The sequence below is a fragment of the Alligator sinensis genome, unplaced genomic scaffold (assembly GCF_000455745.1).
Source record: "Alligator sinensis unplaced genomic scaffold, ASM45574v1 scaffold1188_2, whole genome shotgun sequence".
NCBI lineage: Eukaryota > Metazoa > Chordata > Crocodylia > Alligatoridae > Alligator > Alligator sinensis.
In genome coordinates this window covers 34,332-50,082 of record NW_005843548.1, presented here as the reverse complement: position 1 = coordinate 50,082, position 15,751 = coordinate 34,332, and the positions used below count along the sequence as shown (strand labels likewise).

Sequence of the window (15,751 nt, the reverse complement as noted above, 5' to 3'; positions counted from 1 at the left end):
AGAAGAGATGAAAAGGGTCTGTTTCTGGCCGAGCCCAGCCCGGCAACGTTACTTCCGCCTCGGACTTGAAAGATAACGCGAGCGGGAAAGGAGGAAGGACGCGCTGCTCGCGTTGCTGTTGGCTGCCGAGCCCCGTGGCGATTAGATGGCGGGGCGGGAAACCAAAGAGCAGCGTAGTTCACGTTCTCCAGTTCGTGAAGCCGGAAAGAGGGGGAAAGGCTCTATTTGCGCATGTGCCTGCGAGGTCCCCGGAAGCGGAAGTGGTAAAGGGCGCCGGGCGGAAGGAAGAAGATGGCAGCTCTTGTGGCTGCGGTGCCGCGGAGGTTGGGGTTTCTCTGCTGGAGCCTGGCGCCCAGCGCAGGTGAGAGAAGAAGCGGCGGGTGTGGGCCCTGGGCGGCCTTGCGCCTCTGCGTGTCTCTTGAGGTTGCTCCTAGCGTCCTGCCTGCGGGTGGGAGCCGGCCCCTCGGTCATGGGCCGCCTGGGGCCCGGTCCGGCAGCCGCCACCGCGCTATCTGAAGGCTGTGATCGCGGAACTGGGCTTGCTCTGTTCTCTCTGACTCCAGGAGCCTTGTGGCAGAGGCGGCGCTGCTCGCGACGGGAGCCCGTGACTCGCACAGAGGATCTGGTAAGAGGCGTCAGCTTCGCGCGCGTCTGGAGGCGGCTGTGGATTATCCGCTGTGGACTGTCACAGAGCTGCAAAAGCGCCTGCTGCTCGTGCCTGGGCTCAGGCGGCTGCACGCTGCAGGTTGTTGTGTCTCACCTCGCTGTGTGCTAGTCACGTGGTAGCACAAGATAGTGCCCCAAGAGATCCTTGCTGTTCTGCGTTTAGATTATTCTAGGGTGGGCAGGGTGTCTTTCCTGAATGCTTCCTTATGCAAAACTCTGGCGGTTTTACTAAATGAGCTTCCTGATGCTTTTTGAGGTAGGTATTGTGGGTGCTATAGAGCAGAGAGCTGAGGCCCTGGGCATGCCCCAGAGTTCTTGATTCCTCTTGGAGGGCGCACGGTCTTGCTTTGTTGGAGAACAGACATGGTTGTTGTTGCTGACGTTGCTAATGAATGGCTCGGAGGTTTTGAAGAACTAAGATTAATTATTTGCCGATTCTTTTTTAGCGTAGACAGATATGTAAGTAGATATATATCGAGAAATACCTATATTTGTATGTAGAAGTTTCCCCTTACTCTTAGGTGTGTTGGCAACATTTTGCCCATGGGCTTCTTGGGACCTATATGTGAGCAGTGAGGCTGCTCAGATGCACAACATGCTGGAGTTCAGCAATTACCATGCCCCATCAGACTTGATTAATCAAATCTGCTCTGATGCTCTGTAATTACAGTGTATCTGTGTCCCTGTGCGCTGAGAAATGGCAGTGGAGGGCTTTAGTTGAAGATCATTCGACAAGCTTTAGTTAAAACACCCCACTACCATTTTTATGCATGGGGACGCTGATACACAAGACAGTCTAGGCACTTTAATTAGACCAGTTCTAGGAGCCACTCTAAAGTGCCTCCCTCCCTCCTGCCCACACACTCCTGGAGCATGTGTATAAACAGCCTTTGAGATTTTATTTAGTTATTTATTTATTTTACACACACATGCACTCTTTTTTTCCCTTTCTTAGCTTCTCTGTCTGTCTATATCAGGATATCTTGATATATGTATTTTTGTCTTGATCTAGAGATATATGCAAGCTAAGAAAGGAAAAAAGCATGTGTGTATACTTTGATATTAACAAAAAACCCCCCTCAAGAAGCCCTTGGGGTGATAAGTTGGCAACGTATGTAAGAGTAAGGGGAAGCTATATCTATATCTGTCTATTTAAGCTACGAAAGAATCAGCAGATAACTAACCTCTCCTAGTGCTTTAAAGCACTTGTATATATTAGTTCCATACATATGCGTATTCTAGATATATTCTACATACCACGTATGTTGTAAGTAGATGTGGGCAGCATGGTGTCATAGTGCTTTCTGATACTGTAGGTCCATAGAGTAACAATATGGGTTAAAATAATTCTAAAACTATATTTTATCTTGCTGGATTCACTTTTAATTTGTGGCATTTTGCCAGTGATTGGTATTTCTGGAATCCAGAGCAAATAAGTGGGGAGATGTTCAAAGGCTCAAGGGTCTGGTTCACTCACTGTGCTGCTTCCCCCCCCGGAAAAAAAAAAGGCTAGCGAAACTTTACCTGGACTTCCTAGAACACCCATTAATTGCTTTAAACGGCTCTAATGACAAGACTTTTGATAGTATAGTGGATTCTAAAAGTAAGTTGAGGGTGTTCCCCCTTTTTAATAGGAGAGGGTACACAGAAGGGCTGTGTGAAGCTTTGGTAGCTGATTCAATTGAGGATGGTAAGTCTTCAGCTGGTAAGTCTGTTGTGGTGGGTGGAAGAGGGGGGTGCAGATCAATGCCCCCACAGTGAGGTGGGATTGGGGCTGGGACAAGCTGCCCAGCCGGGACTTGGGGAGGGGGGCTGCTGTGTGCCGCCAGTTGGGGAGGGCACGGGAGAAGGCGTGTGCCCCTGGATCTGCGCAGGGTAGGCTGGGCCGGGCTGTGCTCCAGGAGGCTAGCCTCTGTTGCCAGGCAGCGTTCTGCAGGGCGGGTGGAGCCAGGGCTGTGCTACCGGTGGCTACCCACCCTGCAGAGCCCAGTGGAGCGGGGGCTATGGGGGTGGGCTGCAGCCACCCTAAAATTCGCCATAGCCACTGCCACTGGCCCCTCACCGATGTGGGTGCGTGCACCCACTGCCACGTCCTCCTGCTGCTCGGCTAGCCAGGGCACAGTGAGGTGAAGCTGCAGCTTGTCCGGAAGACGCAAGGAGGCTGTAGCAGCTTCTGCCACTGCGCACTGCTTGTTTGAGGCAGCATAGCGGCAGCATCCTGCACCTCCCTGCCTTGTCTGGTTGAGCGGTAGGAGGGCATAGCCCCCACTCCCAGCTCCTTCTGCCCAGATTAAGCCACACCTACATCGCCCCGGCTGGGCAAGCGGCAGCAGGGCATAGCCCCCATTCTCAGTGCTGCCATACTCGCATCCTGTGTGCATCCTACCCCAGCTGGACAAGCAGCGGCAGGACAGAGTCCCCACTCCCAGTGTCTTCCACCACCCATCTGGAGCGCCGCCTGGCCCAGCCCACCCCACACTGCGCAGATCCAGGGGCACACACCCACTCCTATGTTCTCCTGGACTGGTGGCACGCAGTGGCAGGAGCCCCTTTCCCCGAGTCCCGTTTCCCCCCCGAGCTGGGCAGCTTACCCCGGTCCCAGCCCCAATCCCTCCCTCCCTCGCTGTGGGGGCATTGATCTGTCCCCCTTCCCCCACATCTCTTCCTTCTGCCCACCACAACAGATTTACCAGCTGGAGGCAGCTGTGTCCACAGTGTCCTCGAGGACTGCTGCCTGTTTAGTTTATGGACAAATCTTCGGATCTAGATTGGACGAATTGAATCGGGACGGTTATTCGAATCACTGTCCCTCTGAATCAGTTGAATCCAAATCGAATATTTGCTGCTTCGCACAGGCCTAGTACATAGATATGCGGTCTTTTCTTTTTATGACTAGAATAAAGAACAAGAATATGGCTTGTGTGGTAAGAACTCATCTTTTACGTAGATGACACCCAATGTTATATAAGTCGAGAAAATTGTCCTTCAGTGCTCAGGATGGACCAGGGAACACACTTCCTTACTAGCCATTGTTATAGTAGTAATAAACTTATTATATTAGAAGTTATTCCTCCAATAATTTGGGAAGGAAGAGAGATGGTATTTTGTTAAATGCATTGTTCAGTAATGTGGTGGCTTCTCAGATTCTAGGACAAGAAAGAAAAGGTCTGAGTTCACAAAGGAAAACGGTCTAATGGCATGTGCTTTTGCTAAGTCTTCATTTCAGCTTTACAAAATGTTTATGCTCTGGAGAAGTGAAGTGAAAAGCTAGAGAATGCTACCTTTAGAATGTGGCCATGTAATTGAGAGAGATGTTTCACTGTGAAAGAATGGTAATCTATTTCTTATTTTAGCTGATACAAATGGAAAATCCATATAAGGAGCCTCCTAAGAAATGTGTCTTGTGTGGCATACATGTAAACTACAAAAATGTACAGGTGAGTTTCTTTACAGTGGATTTGTGCCGCAATTATTTGGTCTCTATTTTGGAGTGAACATGCTATTTAGGAGGTATGCTGAAGAAAGAGGGGGAGGGAATTTAAGACTAGGGGGAGTAGCCTAGGAATAAAAGGTATAAAATTGGACAGTATGTGGTGGCTGATACTTATATTGTCTATTCCATTTGCACTACCTCCAGGAATTGCTGCAGATGCTGTTAAAAGCGAGGAAGAGAAATGGACCATGTGTTTGTTTTCCTCTGCATTGTTGACAGGCACAGTCATCATTATAGGATGACATTAAAAATATAAATCCAGATAGACTCTTCTAGAATACTCTTTATGGTGGCAAGAGTTCTGGGTCAATTCAGGCACAAGATCACCCTCTCTGTTAATGGGCAGTTAAAGAAAGAAATATCCTAGAATGCTTGTAGATGCTAACTAGAAAATCTGACCCTGACTAGTTTTGTGGGTCAGTCCTGACATTCAGAACATGTAAAGAGCTTAATATGGTAGCCTGTTACAGGAAGTTAGTCTGGTTACTAATAAAGTAAGTAAAACCAAGTAAATGGATGGAAATGGAAAGGGCATAGTGTTTTATGAAAAAAACCTCATAAATGCAAGCTGATAATTACAACGCATGAAAGGTTTCAGTATTTATAAAACCTATGGCTAAGTGTGTTGTTAGCTGGACTGCCAACCCCTTTGCACCTCTGACTTGTCTGCAGAGTTAACATGTTGAAAGTGTAACAAAATAGTGAGTTTAGAAACACTTATATTCCACAGCTAAGCTTGCGTGATGTTTTCCATAACTGTATTTGTAATTCTTAAAATTTTGCCAAATTAAGCCTTTTTGGTTGAACTGATTACAGTCTATCCTATAATCTATGTTTCTTCTGCTGATACCTGGAGAGTACAGAGGGGAAAGGGGAAGCAGCCTAAAAGATGCAAAAGGAGGGAATAGAAGCCTTGAAGTGGAGAGGGAGCAGGGAAATAAGGGCCGAAAGTGGACATAAGATGGGGGTATAACCAGTAGATCATACTATCTTACAGTGTCTAGGAGGGAACTCACAAGCTTGACTCAGCTGTTCTTTTTGTTTTGCAAAGAGTTAATCATTGCATACTAGTTTTGCATGGAGCCCTAGGGTCATCTTTTTTTTCCCCTGATGCTGTTGCCTGTAATAACGTGCCTCATTTGTATCAGAAGCTGAAAGGTGCAAGTGAGGCAGAAGTGATGCTTTCACAGGCAAGGCAGTTGAATGCTGCTGTGCAGGCTACAACTCTTTCCTTTTTCTGCTAAAGTAACCTTGTGCATCTCTGGCCAAGGATGGACACTTTTTCCAACTTGAGATGTTCAGTATCTCACTCAAGTGCTGAGAATTTGCCATTCTGTGTTCTGAACAAAACTGTAAGTGAAATAAAAATTCTCAAATTTTGTCCAAAATTACTAGACTAGGGGCGGGCAGTTATTTTGGGCGGAGGGCTGCTTACTGAGTTTTGGCAAGCCATTGAGGGCCGCATGACAGGCAGTAAGGGGCAGATAAATAGTAATTTTCTAGTTTTCTTAGAGGCCCTGTGGGCCAGATAGAACGGCCTGGTGGGCTGCATTTTTCCCACCCCTGTACTAGACACTTATTTTAGCCCATGTTTCAGTTCCTGTGTACAGAAGTAGGGGACTTAATGCCACCGAGCTTCAAGAGGTGTTGAAGATTTTAATTTTTTGAAATTATTTTAGTAAAGCCCAATGGAATATGAAGAAGCAAATAATTCTCTATTTGGAGTTGGATTTGGGATACAATAAATACATAAGACCACACTGAATAAGGAGGAGCAAAAATACTGAAAACTTAAGCTACCATTTAGTGAGCTTCAATCCATGCTTTGCACTGAATAGAGCAGGAGCAGGGAAAAAAAGTATGATCACATAATTAAAAATAGCCAAATGCCTATGCACAGGGAGAACTACTAAGGTTGCAAAGACAGACTTAATTCTGGCACTTCCTAACTTGAGTGCTGGACTAATGTATTGACTATTTAGGTTTTATATTGGTATAAACTTTAATATGAACATCAAATTAGTGTATGTGGTTTTTAAATTCTGGTTGAAAAGCAGTAGGTTATTCTTGTGACATTTTCTGAGGTAAGTTATGATGTCTTGAAATAGGAAGGATATGATGGTGTTAGAATACAACTTTTACAATAAAACTTTTTATATTTAAAGTTACCTGTTTGGTTTTCAGGAAAATTTTCACTAATGTTTTCTGTCTTTTTCAATAGCTTCTGTCCCAGTTTGTTTCTCCATATACTGGTTGCATACATGGAAGACACATAACTGGTAAGTCTAATGTAGTCTTGCATCAATTTAGCAACAAATAATATTTGTTATAGTCGTTTATCCGAAGGGTTCTTAAAGCTAAAATCTTAATATAAAAATTCATATGAATCTGCTTAGTAAATAACATGCAACTGGAGAAACTTCATGATTTGGGAGGAGAAACTCCATATAATAATTTTGTGTAAGTAGACTGACACACAGAGTTTTTATAAAAGCCTGCAGGAGTCCTCGCTAGTTAGACTTTAGACACTGATTAGCAAATTAGCTTGAGCTGCTGAGATAAGCTGTTAAAAATCAGTTCTTTGCCTTTACAGGGTTATGTGACAAGAAACAGAAAGAGATTTCAAAAGGTATTAAAAGAGCACAAGCACTTGGTAAGCATAGCTGTGAACTTAATTTTTGGAGATAACTGTTTTTTTTTCCCTATGTAGAAACTAATCTGATTTTTTTTTCCAGGGTTTATGCCGGTTGTATACAAGGACCCATCATTTCGCAATGACCCAAAGCTTTGCAATATCAAGTATCCAGAATAAGTTAGCTAAAGTGTCCATAAATCAACAATAAAATTATTTTATAATTCATGTTTATGCACTCATTAATACCATAAACTTGTTGGATTTAAGACACTAACATTGTTTTTATAACGGATGCCCCCATCTCTTTTTTGTATGGAGGGATGCCAAGTGTTTTGCATTACTGTTACTATCTGAGCAAACAGACTAAAACTGAACACTCTGAGTTCTCCATGTCTACAATAATGAGAACTTAAAAGTTGCCATAAACTTTTCAAAAACTTGCGTGTCACTTCCTACACTAAAATTAATCCTGTAAAGCAGGAGGAGTCTCACTTGAAGCGTGAGGAAAACAAGCTGTTGCATTTCCTCTCATCTGCTGTTTCTAGTATACTGACACTAGATAATTGCAGTGTAGGTGAATAACGCAATCCAGTTAGTAGCTTTGGTTCTCTAGGCTTTGCACAGTGGCAGATATCATATAATTTACAATCTGGCACTGGCTTTCTTCAGCACCAGTTACCTGAAGAGGCAAGTGTGATGTCTGCTTGTGTGTTATGTCCCAATTTCAGTGTTGTGTATACTTTCAGTCTTTGCTTCATTACTTTTTCCTCCCAGTGTAAACCTTGAGGAAGAGAATATAATCTGGACTCCACTCCACATGTCAAAAGTAGAATACGTGCATTTTAAACAAAATAAAATCTTAAATTTTAAAAACGTTACAAAATGTAACTACATTTAGTTTTTGTCCCGTAATGTTCCTGGTTGATAAAGCACTGTAAATATATTGGCAGTGGCTTTTGGTGCAGCAAATCATTTGGAATATCTCACATTTGGTGTGAAATGGTTAGAAAGTTGGTGAATGTGGATATTCATCAGTCTCCTTCAGTTTCTCCAGTGCCTCCTCATCTGTTTCAGTCCCACTTAGTGTAATCTTCCTTTCCTGGTCACTGTCCTCTTGGTCGTCTTGAAGTAGTTTTTGATGGAGTTTCAATGGCCGTGATTTCTTTAATGATTTTGGTCCGGCTGTGGTCCCTCTAGCTTTACGCTTAGTCAACTGCTTCGTTCCTGCTTCAGGGAAGTCACTGTCTTCTAGCATGAGTGTCAGTTTGTCTGTTATGTTAATGTTGTGGTCAGTGTTACAGCAGTGTTCAAGTATTGGTCTGCCTTGTAAAGAAACAATACAGGTCTGCAGTCCAGAATATGGGAAAAATGTCTGTAAAGCCTGACAAAGGAAAATATTCTCTGGTGGTTCATTGGAACCACTTTTGTTCTCACCTGAATAATTTAAAAATAAAACAGAGAAACAATGGTTTAATTACTTTAAACCAGCAATCTCTCATGTGCTTATCTCCTGTAATTTTTAGGTGACTTTTTAAAAACTATTTCTAGATCTTATCGTATAGGTCACTGAATTTGATAAGAAGTTCAAAGGAAGTAAAAGGTATGCAACTACAAGGAATTATTCAACTTTTCCCTTTTGGTAGGTGTCAAAAAGCAGTGACTTCCATGCTGATGGATAAACTTGAGTATCCATGGTATTTTCCATGAATGCAATGGTTAGCAAATATATCATTGGAATACTGTACATAGTCAGATTGCTAGTGACTTTTATAAGTACAGTTTTAATTTCTGCAGGTTGAAGCTTAATATATAGTGGCAAACTACAGCTGTAGGTAACTTGTTAATATAGTCCCTTCAACTTTCCATTGTGGGGAAATATTTCCCAGTAGGATAAATGTAGCCTGAAAGATTGATTTATATTTTTTGCTATTTTCACCTAAAGGTGAAAATTCCCAGATCCCAGCTGGCCTCATAGAGTGAACACAGCTGGAAAAAAATCCCAGAGCCTCCCACTGACACAGGAAAGGACCTTTCAGATCTGGGGTTCGCTGGCAACCTGAGGAGGACAATTATAAACCCCTGGCAGGACAGAGGAGTGAGGTATACCCACAGTGGGGTGGGGGGATTACAGAGACCCACTATGGAGCAACAGAGACCCCCTATGGTGCAACAGAGATCCCCCCCAGTCGTGTGGAGGAGCAGCAGAGACCTACAGCGGAAAAACCCCCACGGGGGCCAAAGGAGCCCCCCCCCCCCCATCAGGACAGTGGAAAATACTCTCCAGTGGTGTTGAGCAGCAGAGGCCTAGAGGTGAAAATAACTATTTTGAATAGTGATATTAACTATTAAGATGACAAGTTTTACCACACAAATGTAAAACCTCTTAATGAAACTAAAAATCTTTTCATGTTACCTGAAGTTTGTATCTGTTCCTTTTTCCTTTTTATTTCTTGTTTCAGCTGGCCTACTTCTGCTAAGAGTTTCTCTACTGTTCGTTCACTAACTTCTACTTTAGTGCATGTTTTCTGCAAGAGAGAGTCATTTGTAATGATGAATTGTAATAATTTATTAAACTTTAAGTGCATAGTTTTAAAAAAGCTTTTTTTCCAGTTTAACAAAACATTATACAAAATTGTTAAAAAACAGTCCACTATTATAAAACTGAGGATAGTAATACAAAACGCTGAAAACGTACTGAACAGTAAGACTATTGAAATGGCAAACAATAACTGAAAAATACTTTATCTTTAATTTCTAGTCACAGATAGTTTGTTATAGTAGATTTTTAAGTTGTAAAGAGGAAGCGTATCCGTACTTGAGGATAGGCTGCTGATCCAGGCTGACCTCAATAAGCTGGGCAGATGAAAACCTGATGGCATTCAATATGGAGAAATGCAAGGTGTTCCACCTCTGAGAGGAAGTGGGGGGTAACCTGCTTCACACTTATAGGCCCGGCAGTGCTACACTTGCTATTACCACAGCCAGAAGAGTCCTTGGGGGTCATGATTGACCACAAAATGAATATGAGTCACCAATGCGATACCACAGCTGGCAAAGCGAACAAAACTCTGGCTTGCATCTACCAACGCATCTTGAGCAAGACCCAGGATGTCATCCTCCCACTGTACTCGGCCTTGGCGAGGCCGCAGATGTAGTACTGCATCCAATTCTGGGCTCCACAATTCTGGAAGAATGTGGAGAAGCTGGAAAGAGTCCAGAGGAGAGCCCACGCTCATGATCAGAGGGCAGGAGAAGAGGCTGTTTGAAGAGAGGCTGAGAGCCATGGGACTCTTCAGCCTGGAGAAGCGCAGGCTCAGGGGTGACTTGGTGGCAGCCTATAAGTACGTAAAGGGCATGCATCAGGATCTGTGGGAACACCTGGCTCACCAGAGCACCCCATGGGATGACAAGGTCCAATAGTCACAAACTCTTGCAAGACTCTCTTAGGCTGGACGTAAGGAAAAACTTCTTCAGTGCCTGAGCCCCCAAGGTCTGGAATAGACTCCCCCAAGAAGCACCTACTCTGGACACTTTTAAGAAACATTTGGATGTTTATCTTGTTGGGATCCTTTGACCCTAGCTGACTTCCTGCCCCTTGGGCAGGGGGCTGGACCCAATTATCTTATGAGGTTCCTTCCAGCCCTAATTTCTATGAAGTTTATGAAATCTCTGAAATTCCAAGAAACAGGACATACTTCCTTGGAAGACTAGTCTCTGGACTGTATGTGTATATATAGTGTAGGTATATATACTATATCATGTTACTACTCCTTGTTCTACTATTTTTAACAATTTTAACAACTACTTTTTGTTGTGCTTATCCAGACAAATTTGAATGACTATTTCCAGAGATTTAGGTGCTATTATACGTCACAACCCAAAAGTTGTGATTTTCTTGTTTGTGCGCGCTTCGGCATTGCTAAATTGTGTTCCCGCTAAATTGCAGCTCTTTTGCATGGTGGAGTGTTCTGTTGCAATTAAGAACCTGCGTGCAGGAGTTTTTCCCGCCAGTTTTGTAGCCTTCTTTGCATCGTGCATTTCTTTTGCATTATGGTGATGCACGGTACAAGGAAGTTCCCGCCATTTGTATTAAGATTTCCGCCACATTATTGGCCAGTCTTAATATAGGCACACGTGAGCGCTGCTGATCCCTTCGAACCCAGCTTTTTCCTTAAGAGGGCAACAGAGGTTTACTTTGTTGAACCCACGGAGCTTCAACAACTCCGGGGGACCTAATTTCTGAACCCTCGGAGCCTTAACAACTCCGAGGCGCACAACCTCTAGCCTCTCCCCGTCGCCGACCGCAATCCTAGACATATCCCTCCTATGGACCCAATTGTAGAACCCACGGAGTCTTAACAGCTCCGGGGGACCTGGGAACTGAGTAAAACCCACGGAGATTCAGCTGCTCCGTGAGATAGAATTGTTAAACCCGCGGAGCTTAAACCACTCCGGGGTCAAGGAACCGAGTCTATTAGAGTCCTCCACTGAGAACTCAAGCGGAGCTGTGCCTGGAAAGCTGACCAGCCTACGCCGCGACCACCTTGGGTGTAAGTAAATAATCTTTTCAATCAACCATTACGCCTCCGTGACTGATTCTAGCTTGAGCGTACCATACCGCGCCGCGGTTTTCTCCGGCCCCGCGTGCCCGGGCTGCTGACCACAGCCTGCGTGCACAAAGACGGGCCCGGCTTGCCCCCGAGATCGGGAGCCGGCCTGCACATTTATATACTTTAATAGACTAGGAATAATGGTTTTTCCTATAGTAGTTTATAAAGAACTTTAAATAAAGAATCTATTATCTACATATTACTTTTCTAAGGATTGAAAGTATTTTAGAGGGTACAGATTTGAGTTGCCTTTTTTTTTTTTTTTAAAAAAAGACTGTTCTTTAACAATCTTTAATTCTGGCATCTAGTTATGATAAAAAAATAAACATTTATAAACCACTAACTTATTTTTTCCAAGGTCAGTTTTTATAAAGGTAATGTAGTCACTCGATAATTTTAGAAAGTGGGAATGAATTTGTTACCAGTTTTGCTTTTGCAAAATTTCCACATGTCGCTATCTTCAAATTCTAAACCTTCATGATTTTACACTGAATCATTACTCAAGTACATGGAAGCATTACTATGATTTTACTTGATACTAAAGTTTGTGCAATTCAGTTTTAGGTGATACCCAAACTGAGAGGAAACCCATTTAGAAGGCTTATCTACTACCTCAATCACAGAAGTCACATCTACTACAAAAACTTTCATAGTTCCTGTAATGACAGCCAAACAACCCAGTCTTCCATGTGAATACATTATTGTTCACTCACTCCAAAGTACAATTAATGTGTAGAAAGACCAATCTTAATCTGTAGAAAGGCTGGAGTGTCACTGTAGCTGTGATGGTCCAGGAAATAGGTGATAAGTGAGGGGACTTTTCTTTTCTTTTTTTTGGTGATGCCTTTTATTGAACTGACTGTATAGTTGAAGGAAGAGATGTTTTGATAAGCTTTGAAACAGTAACCTGAAATAAGGTATTCTGTGCTTGAAAGCTTGTTTGGTTCAAAAAAAGATGTCACCAAAACCATCCTTGCTTCTCATTAAGATTAGTTTGGATATGCTTGGTATCATATTTTTCTGCAGATAAGTAGGATAAAGAAAAGGAAAACTGCTGTGTTTTATCATAGGAGTTTGAAATAACAACAATAGATACCCTTCATACTTGAGAGTGCTTTCAGATTCCCCCCTTTTTGTAAGAATGGGATTTATCTCTAAACCACCCTGCACTGTGGGAGAAGTTGTAGGCTTGTATTGAGCAACAAGTTGAATTCAGACTCAGCTGCTGCTATTTGAGAAAGGTATGACCTGAAAAGAAACTGTGGCTGTTGTTTAACTAGATTATTTTCATATCTGGAAAAAAATGAAAAGAACTCATTCTCTTAATTCTAATCACTAGAAACCTTTTTAAAATGGACAGTCAAGTTTTACAGAGAATTCCTAGCTTAATCTCCTCCTTCCTTCCATTGCCAGTTTCCTACATATGAATGTCAAGATTTAAAACAAAACTATATGTGGATTTGTAAGCTTTTCAGTGCCCTTTCACTTCTGTACTCCCTTCACATGCGGGTCTCTTGTGCTCTGTTAAACCTTGTGGATGACAACTTAACGGCTGTTAGTTTCTGTTTCGAGTCATTTCAGTACTGTGATTGAAAATCATGTCAGTAACAGAAACTAAAATGGATCACATTAATTCATTTTGTTGTTTGTTTTGGGAGATCACGTGGAAGCAGGCATTGTTGTTTTTTTTGTGTGACTTCCAATTCCTTTATATTTGCATAACTTGGCACATATTACACTAGGCTTATTACTCATAAGTAAGACTGTTTTACATTTAGTAGCAATACAACAGGGTGCAATTTTATGTTTAAATCTATTTAATAGCTTTGGGCTGCCAGACTACTGTAAAGGTATTTCTGTAAAAATGAAAATCCAGTCCCATTTGAGCACTTCTTTTTCCAGTACCACATAACGTAAACCAGACAACAATTTTTTTTTAATTATTTTTTTTTTTAGTTTAATGACTCACCTTCAATTCTTCCTGAAGAGTAGCATACATTTCGTTAATCTTCTGAACCTCTTTTAGGGACCCATCTTCATAAAAAAAATCTGACCTTTAGACATGGAGAAGCCCGAGGTGTATTATTTGCAACTATAATGTATACAAGCTTCCCTCACTTCATGCAGTACATGTGTTCCTGGAAAACGGCCCATAACTCAAATTTGCATAAAGGGAACCCACTTTACAATGTAACAAATAGGGACATGTTCCAAGACCTCCATTGTACTGACCCCCAGACCCATTTCTATCACTTTTACAAGATGTTTTGGTACTCGCCAACAGCAGACAGTACACACAAGCACAGGGCACTATTATAATGCTACCAACTACAGAAACATGTCGCAGACAACAAGTGCAAAACACAGATCCACACAGAATATATTTTGGTGTGGGTCACTCCCACTATGCATCGCAGAGCAGCTGATTGCAGGCTTCTACCACACCAATTGCCTAAGAGTGAATTTACCTTGCATATAACGAATTTTTGGTATAAAAAGGGTCATCATATAAGAGTGAATTCGCACATGCAGAACCTGCATAAAGCGAGGGAAACCTGTAATTGAATGGTAAGCTTAACTATGTATGTGCACCAGAAAATTCTCAGTGTGAATTCTTATGTAAGATACAGCACATTGCTCTAATTTTCTGGTTAGAAAATTACTATTAAATCTGTAATCATCAAAACACTTTAGATCAAGGCAGTGGTAGGTCAGGGTTTTTATTTTGCTGCTGGATAAACTATATTTGGACTCAATGACTCTGTTTTTGGGTAGAAAGTGAGTAGGATAATGCACATGTTCTCCTGCATTAGCTTTCCAATAAATGGAATAGTTTTCACTCCCATGTAAATTCCAAGCGTTTTAGTCTCTTGTGCACATGGTCTTATTCACTGAGTTAACTGCATGAGGCACACTTGTTCTGGAATGATCCTGTTCACAAATAGAATACATTTCCATAGCCGGCAGCTCAGGCCGGCGCGGCGGGGGGGGGGGGGGGGGGAAGGAGGGGGTTTCCCACCGCTGCACGTACCCCAGGGGGAGGCATGGGGGTATCTGATCCGTGCGTGGGGCAAAGGTGGGCTGTGTGCTCAGAGCCGGGGCTGCTCCCACCTCTTCTTGGCCGCTGTCCTTGGGCCAGATGGGGCAGGTGATGCTGGGGAGGGGGGCTATGGTAAATTTAGCCCCCCACCATAGCTTCCCATCCCAGCACCAGTGCTGCTCACCCTGTCCACAGCTGCTGAGAAAAGGCTGGAACAGCCTAGACCTCAAGCATGCAGCAGGCAGCTCATCCTACGCACAGACTGGGGGGGGGGCAATGCCCCCCATGCCTCCCTGGGGATGCGTGCAGTGGTGGGAGCTACCCACCTGCACTGTCCTGTGCCCTGTCCCACTCCCTTCCTCACCATGGGGGTCTCAATCTACCCCCTTCCCAATAGACTAACTGGCTGGAGGCTGCTCTCCTGGCCACATGCATGCTGTGGCTGCGCGCGTGCACACAGCACTTATTGGTGACATTATTGGCCACATCAGCAAAAACAGCCAATTGCCAATAATGTCAATTTTCCTTTTATTGGTGCCGATAGGATATGAACCGATGTATTGGTGCACTTCTATGTATAAACCAGGCACAGTGTGTATGAGGTGTAAATCCATGCTGCCTTCTGCTTGACTTCAGGCTAACACCTTTCTGGACTCAAGGCTATGCAGCCTCATACCTATAGATGTCAGTGTCTAGCTGCTTGCAAAGAGGCACAGCCCTGGAAGAAGCCATAGCCTGCGGTTTTTTTTGCTTAGTTAATCTGCTCATCTCACACCTCATTTATCCCCTGGCTGGGACTCACTACTCTAGGTTGCTGGAGACACCCTCAGGGCCATAGCTAGTGACACAAAGCAGCCGGTGATTGGGGGAGGGGGGGGCCTCTGCTGGCACAGAACCAGAGTTGCAGCCGTCAGGGGAAGGCAATGAGTGGAGCATGCCCTAGGCTGGACACCACTGAGTGTGAACTGGAGCTACTGAGTGCTAATTGGAGCCTAGCTGATGGGTGGGAGGCAGGGCCCTACGATGAGCTGCCCACCCGAGCCTGCCTTGGCACAGCTAACAGGAGTAGTGTGGTGCCTGGGCAGCCAAGTCCCCATCACTAGAAAGCACGGGGGCCATGCAGCTCAGCACTATTCACAGCCGCTGGGAGGACAGGCCCCTGCTGCAGCCCCACAGCCAAGCTGCTGCAGTGAGGGGCTACTGGCTTGGGGTCAGGCCAAAGGCAGGTGGTGCTGCAGCCTATCCGGCTTGGTGGAGCCCTGCACGTGCCTGGCCCCTGCTGCCAGGCTGGGGCAGAGAGTGGTGGT

General features: G+C 43.9%; 2 protein-coding genes across 3 annotated transcripts in view; one reads left to right on the top strand and one right to left on the bottom strand.

Annotated features, from left to right (window-relative positions):
- Positions 1-7: 7 nt before the first annotated feature.
- On the top strand, positions 8-7,019 carry MRPS18C (mitochondrial ribosomal protein S18C). The gene is made up of 6 exons (XM_006038932.2): positions 8-361; positions 564-625; positions 4,020-4,103; positions 6,381-6,438; positions 6,753-6,812; positions 6,895-7,019. Exons 1-6 carry the CDS (start codon positions 292-294, stop codon positions 6,969-6,971), a joined length of 411 nt encoding a protein of 136 aa, XP_006038994.1. The 5' UTR covers positions 8-291; the 3' UTR covers positions 6,972-7,019.
- A 138-nt stretch (positions 7,020-7,157) lies between these two features.
- The window catches only part of ABRAXAS1 (abraxas 1, BRCA1 A complex subunit), an 18,845-nt gene continuing 10,251 nt past the window's right edge, over positions 7,158-15,751 (bottom strand). For both annotated transcript variants that reach the window (XM_014527478.2, XM_025195520.1), the window contains exons 7-9: positions 13,374-13,458; positions 9,208-9,319; positions 7,158-8,228 (exon numbers count right to left, since the gene is read on the bottom strand). In XM_014527478.2, coding sequence (XP_014382964.1) covers positions 7,798-8,228; positions 9,208-9,319; positions 13,374-13,458 — 628 coding nt within the window. In that variant the 3' untranslated portion in view covers positions 7,158-7,797. The remainder of the gene's footprint in view (positions 8,229-9,207; positions 9,320-13,373; positions 13,459-15,751) is intronic.

What these genes read in the sequence shown, in the direction of transcription:
- MRPS18C (XM_006038932.2), top strand. Translation starts at nt 292, where the DNA reads ATGGCAGCTCTTGTGGCTGCGGTGCCGCGGAGGTTGGGGTTTCTCTGC. An exon ending in ACATGGAAGACACATAACTG is followed by an intron (nt 6,439 to 6,752) that starts GTAAGTCTAATG and finishes TTGCCTTTACAG; the next exon opens with GGTTATGTGACAAGAAACAG. An exon ending in TAAAAGAGCACAAGCACTTG is followed by an intron (nt 6,813 to 6,894) that starts GTAAGCATAGCT and finishes TTTTTTTTCCAG; the next exon opens with GGTTTATGCCGGTTGTATAC.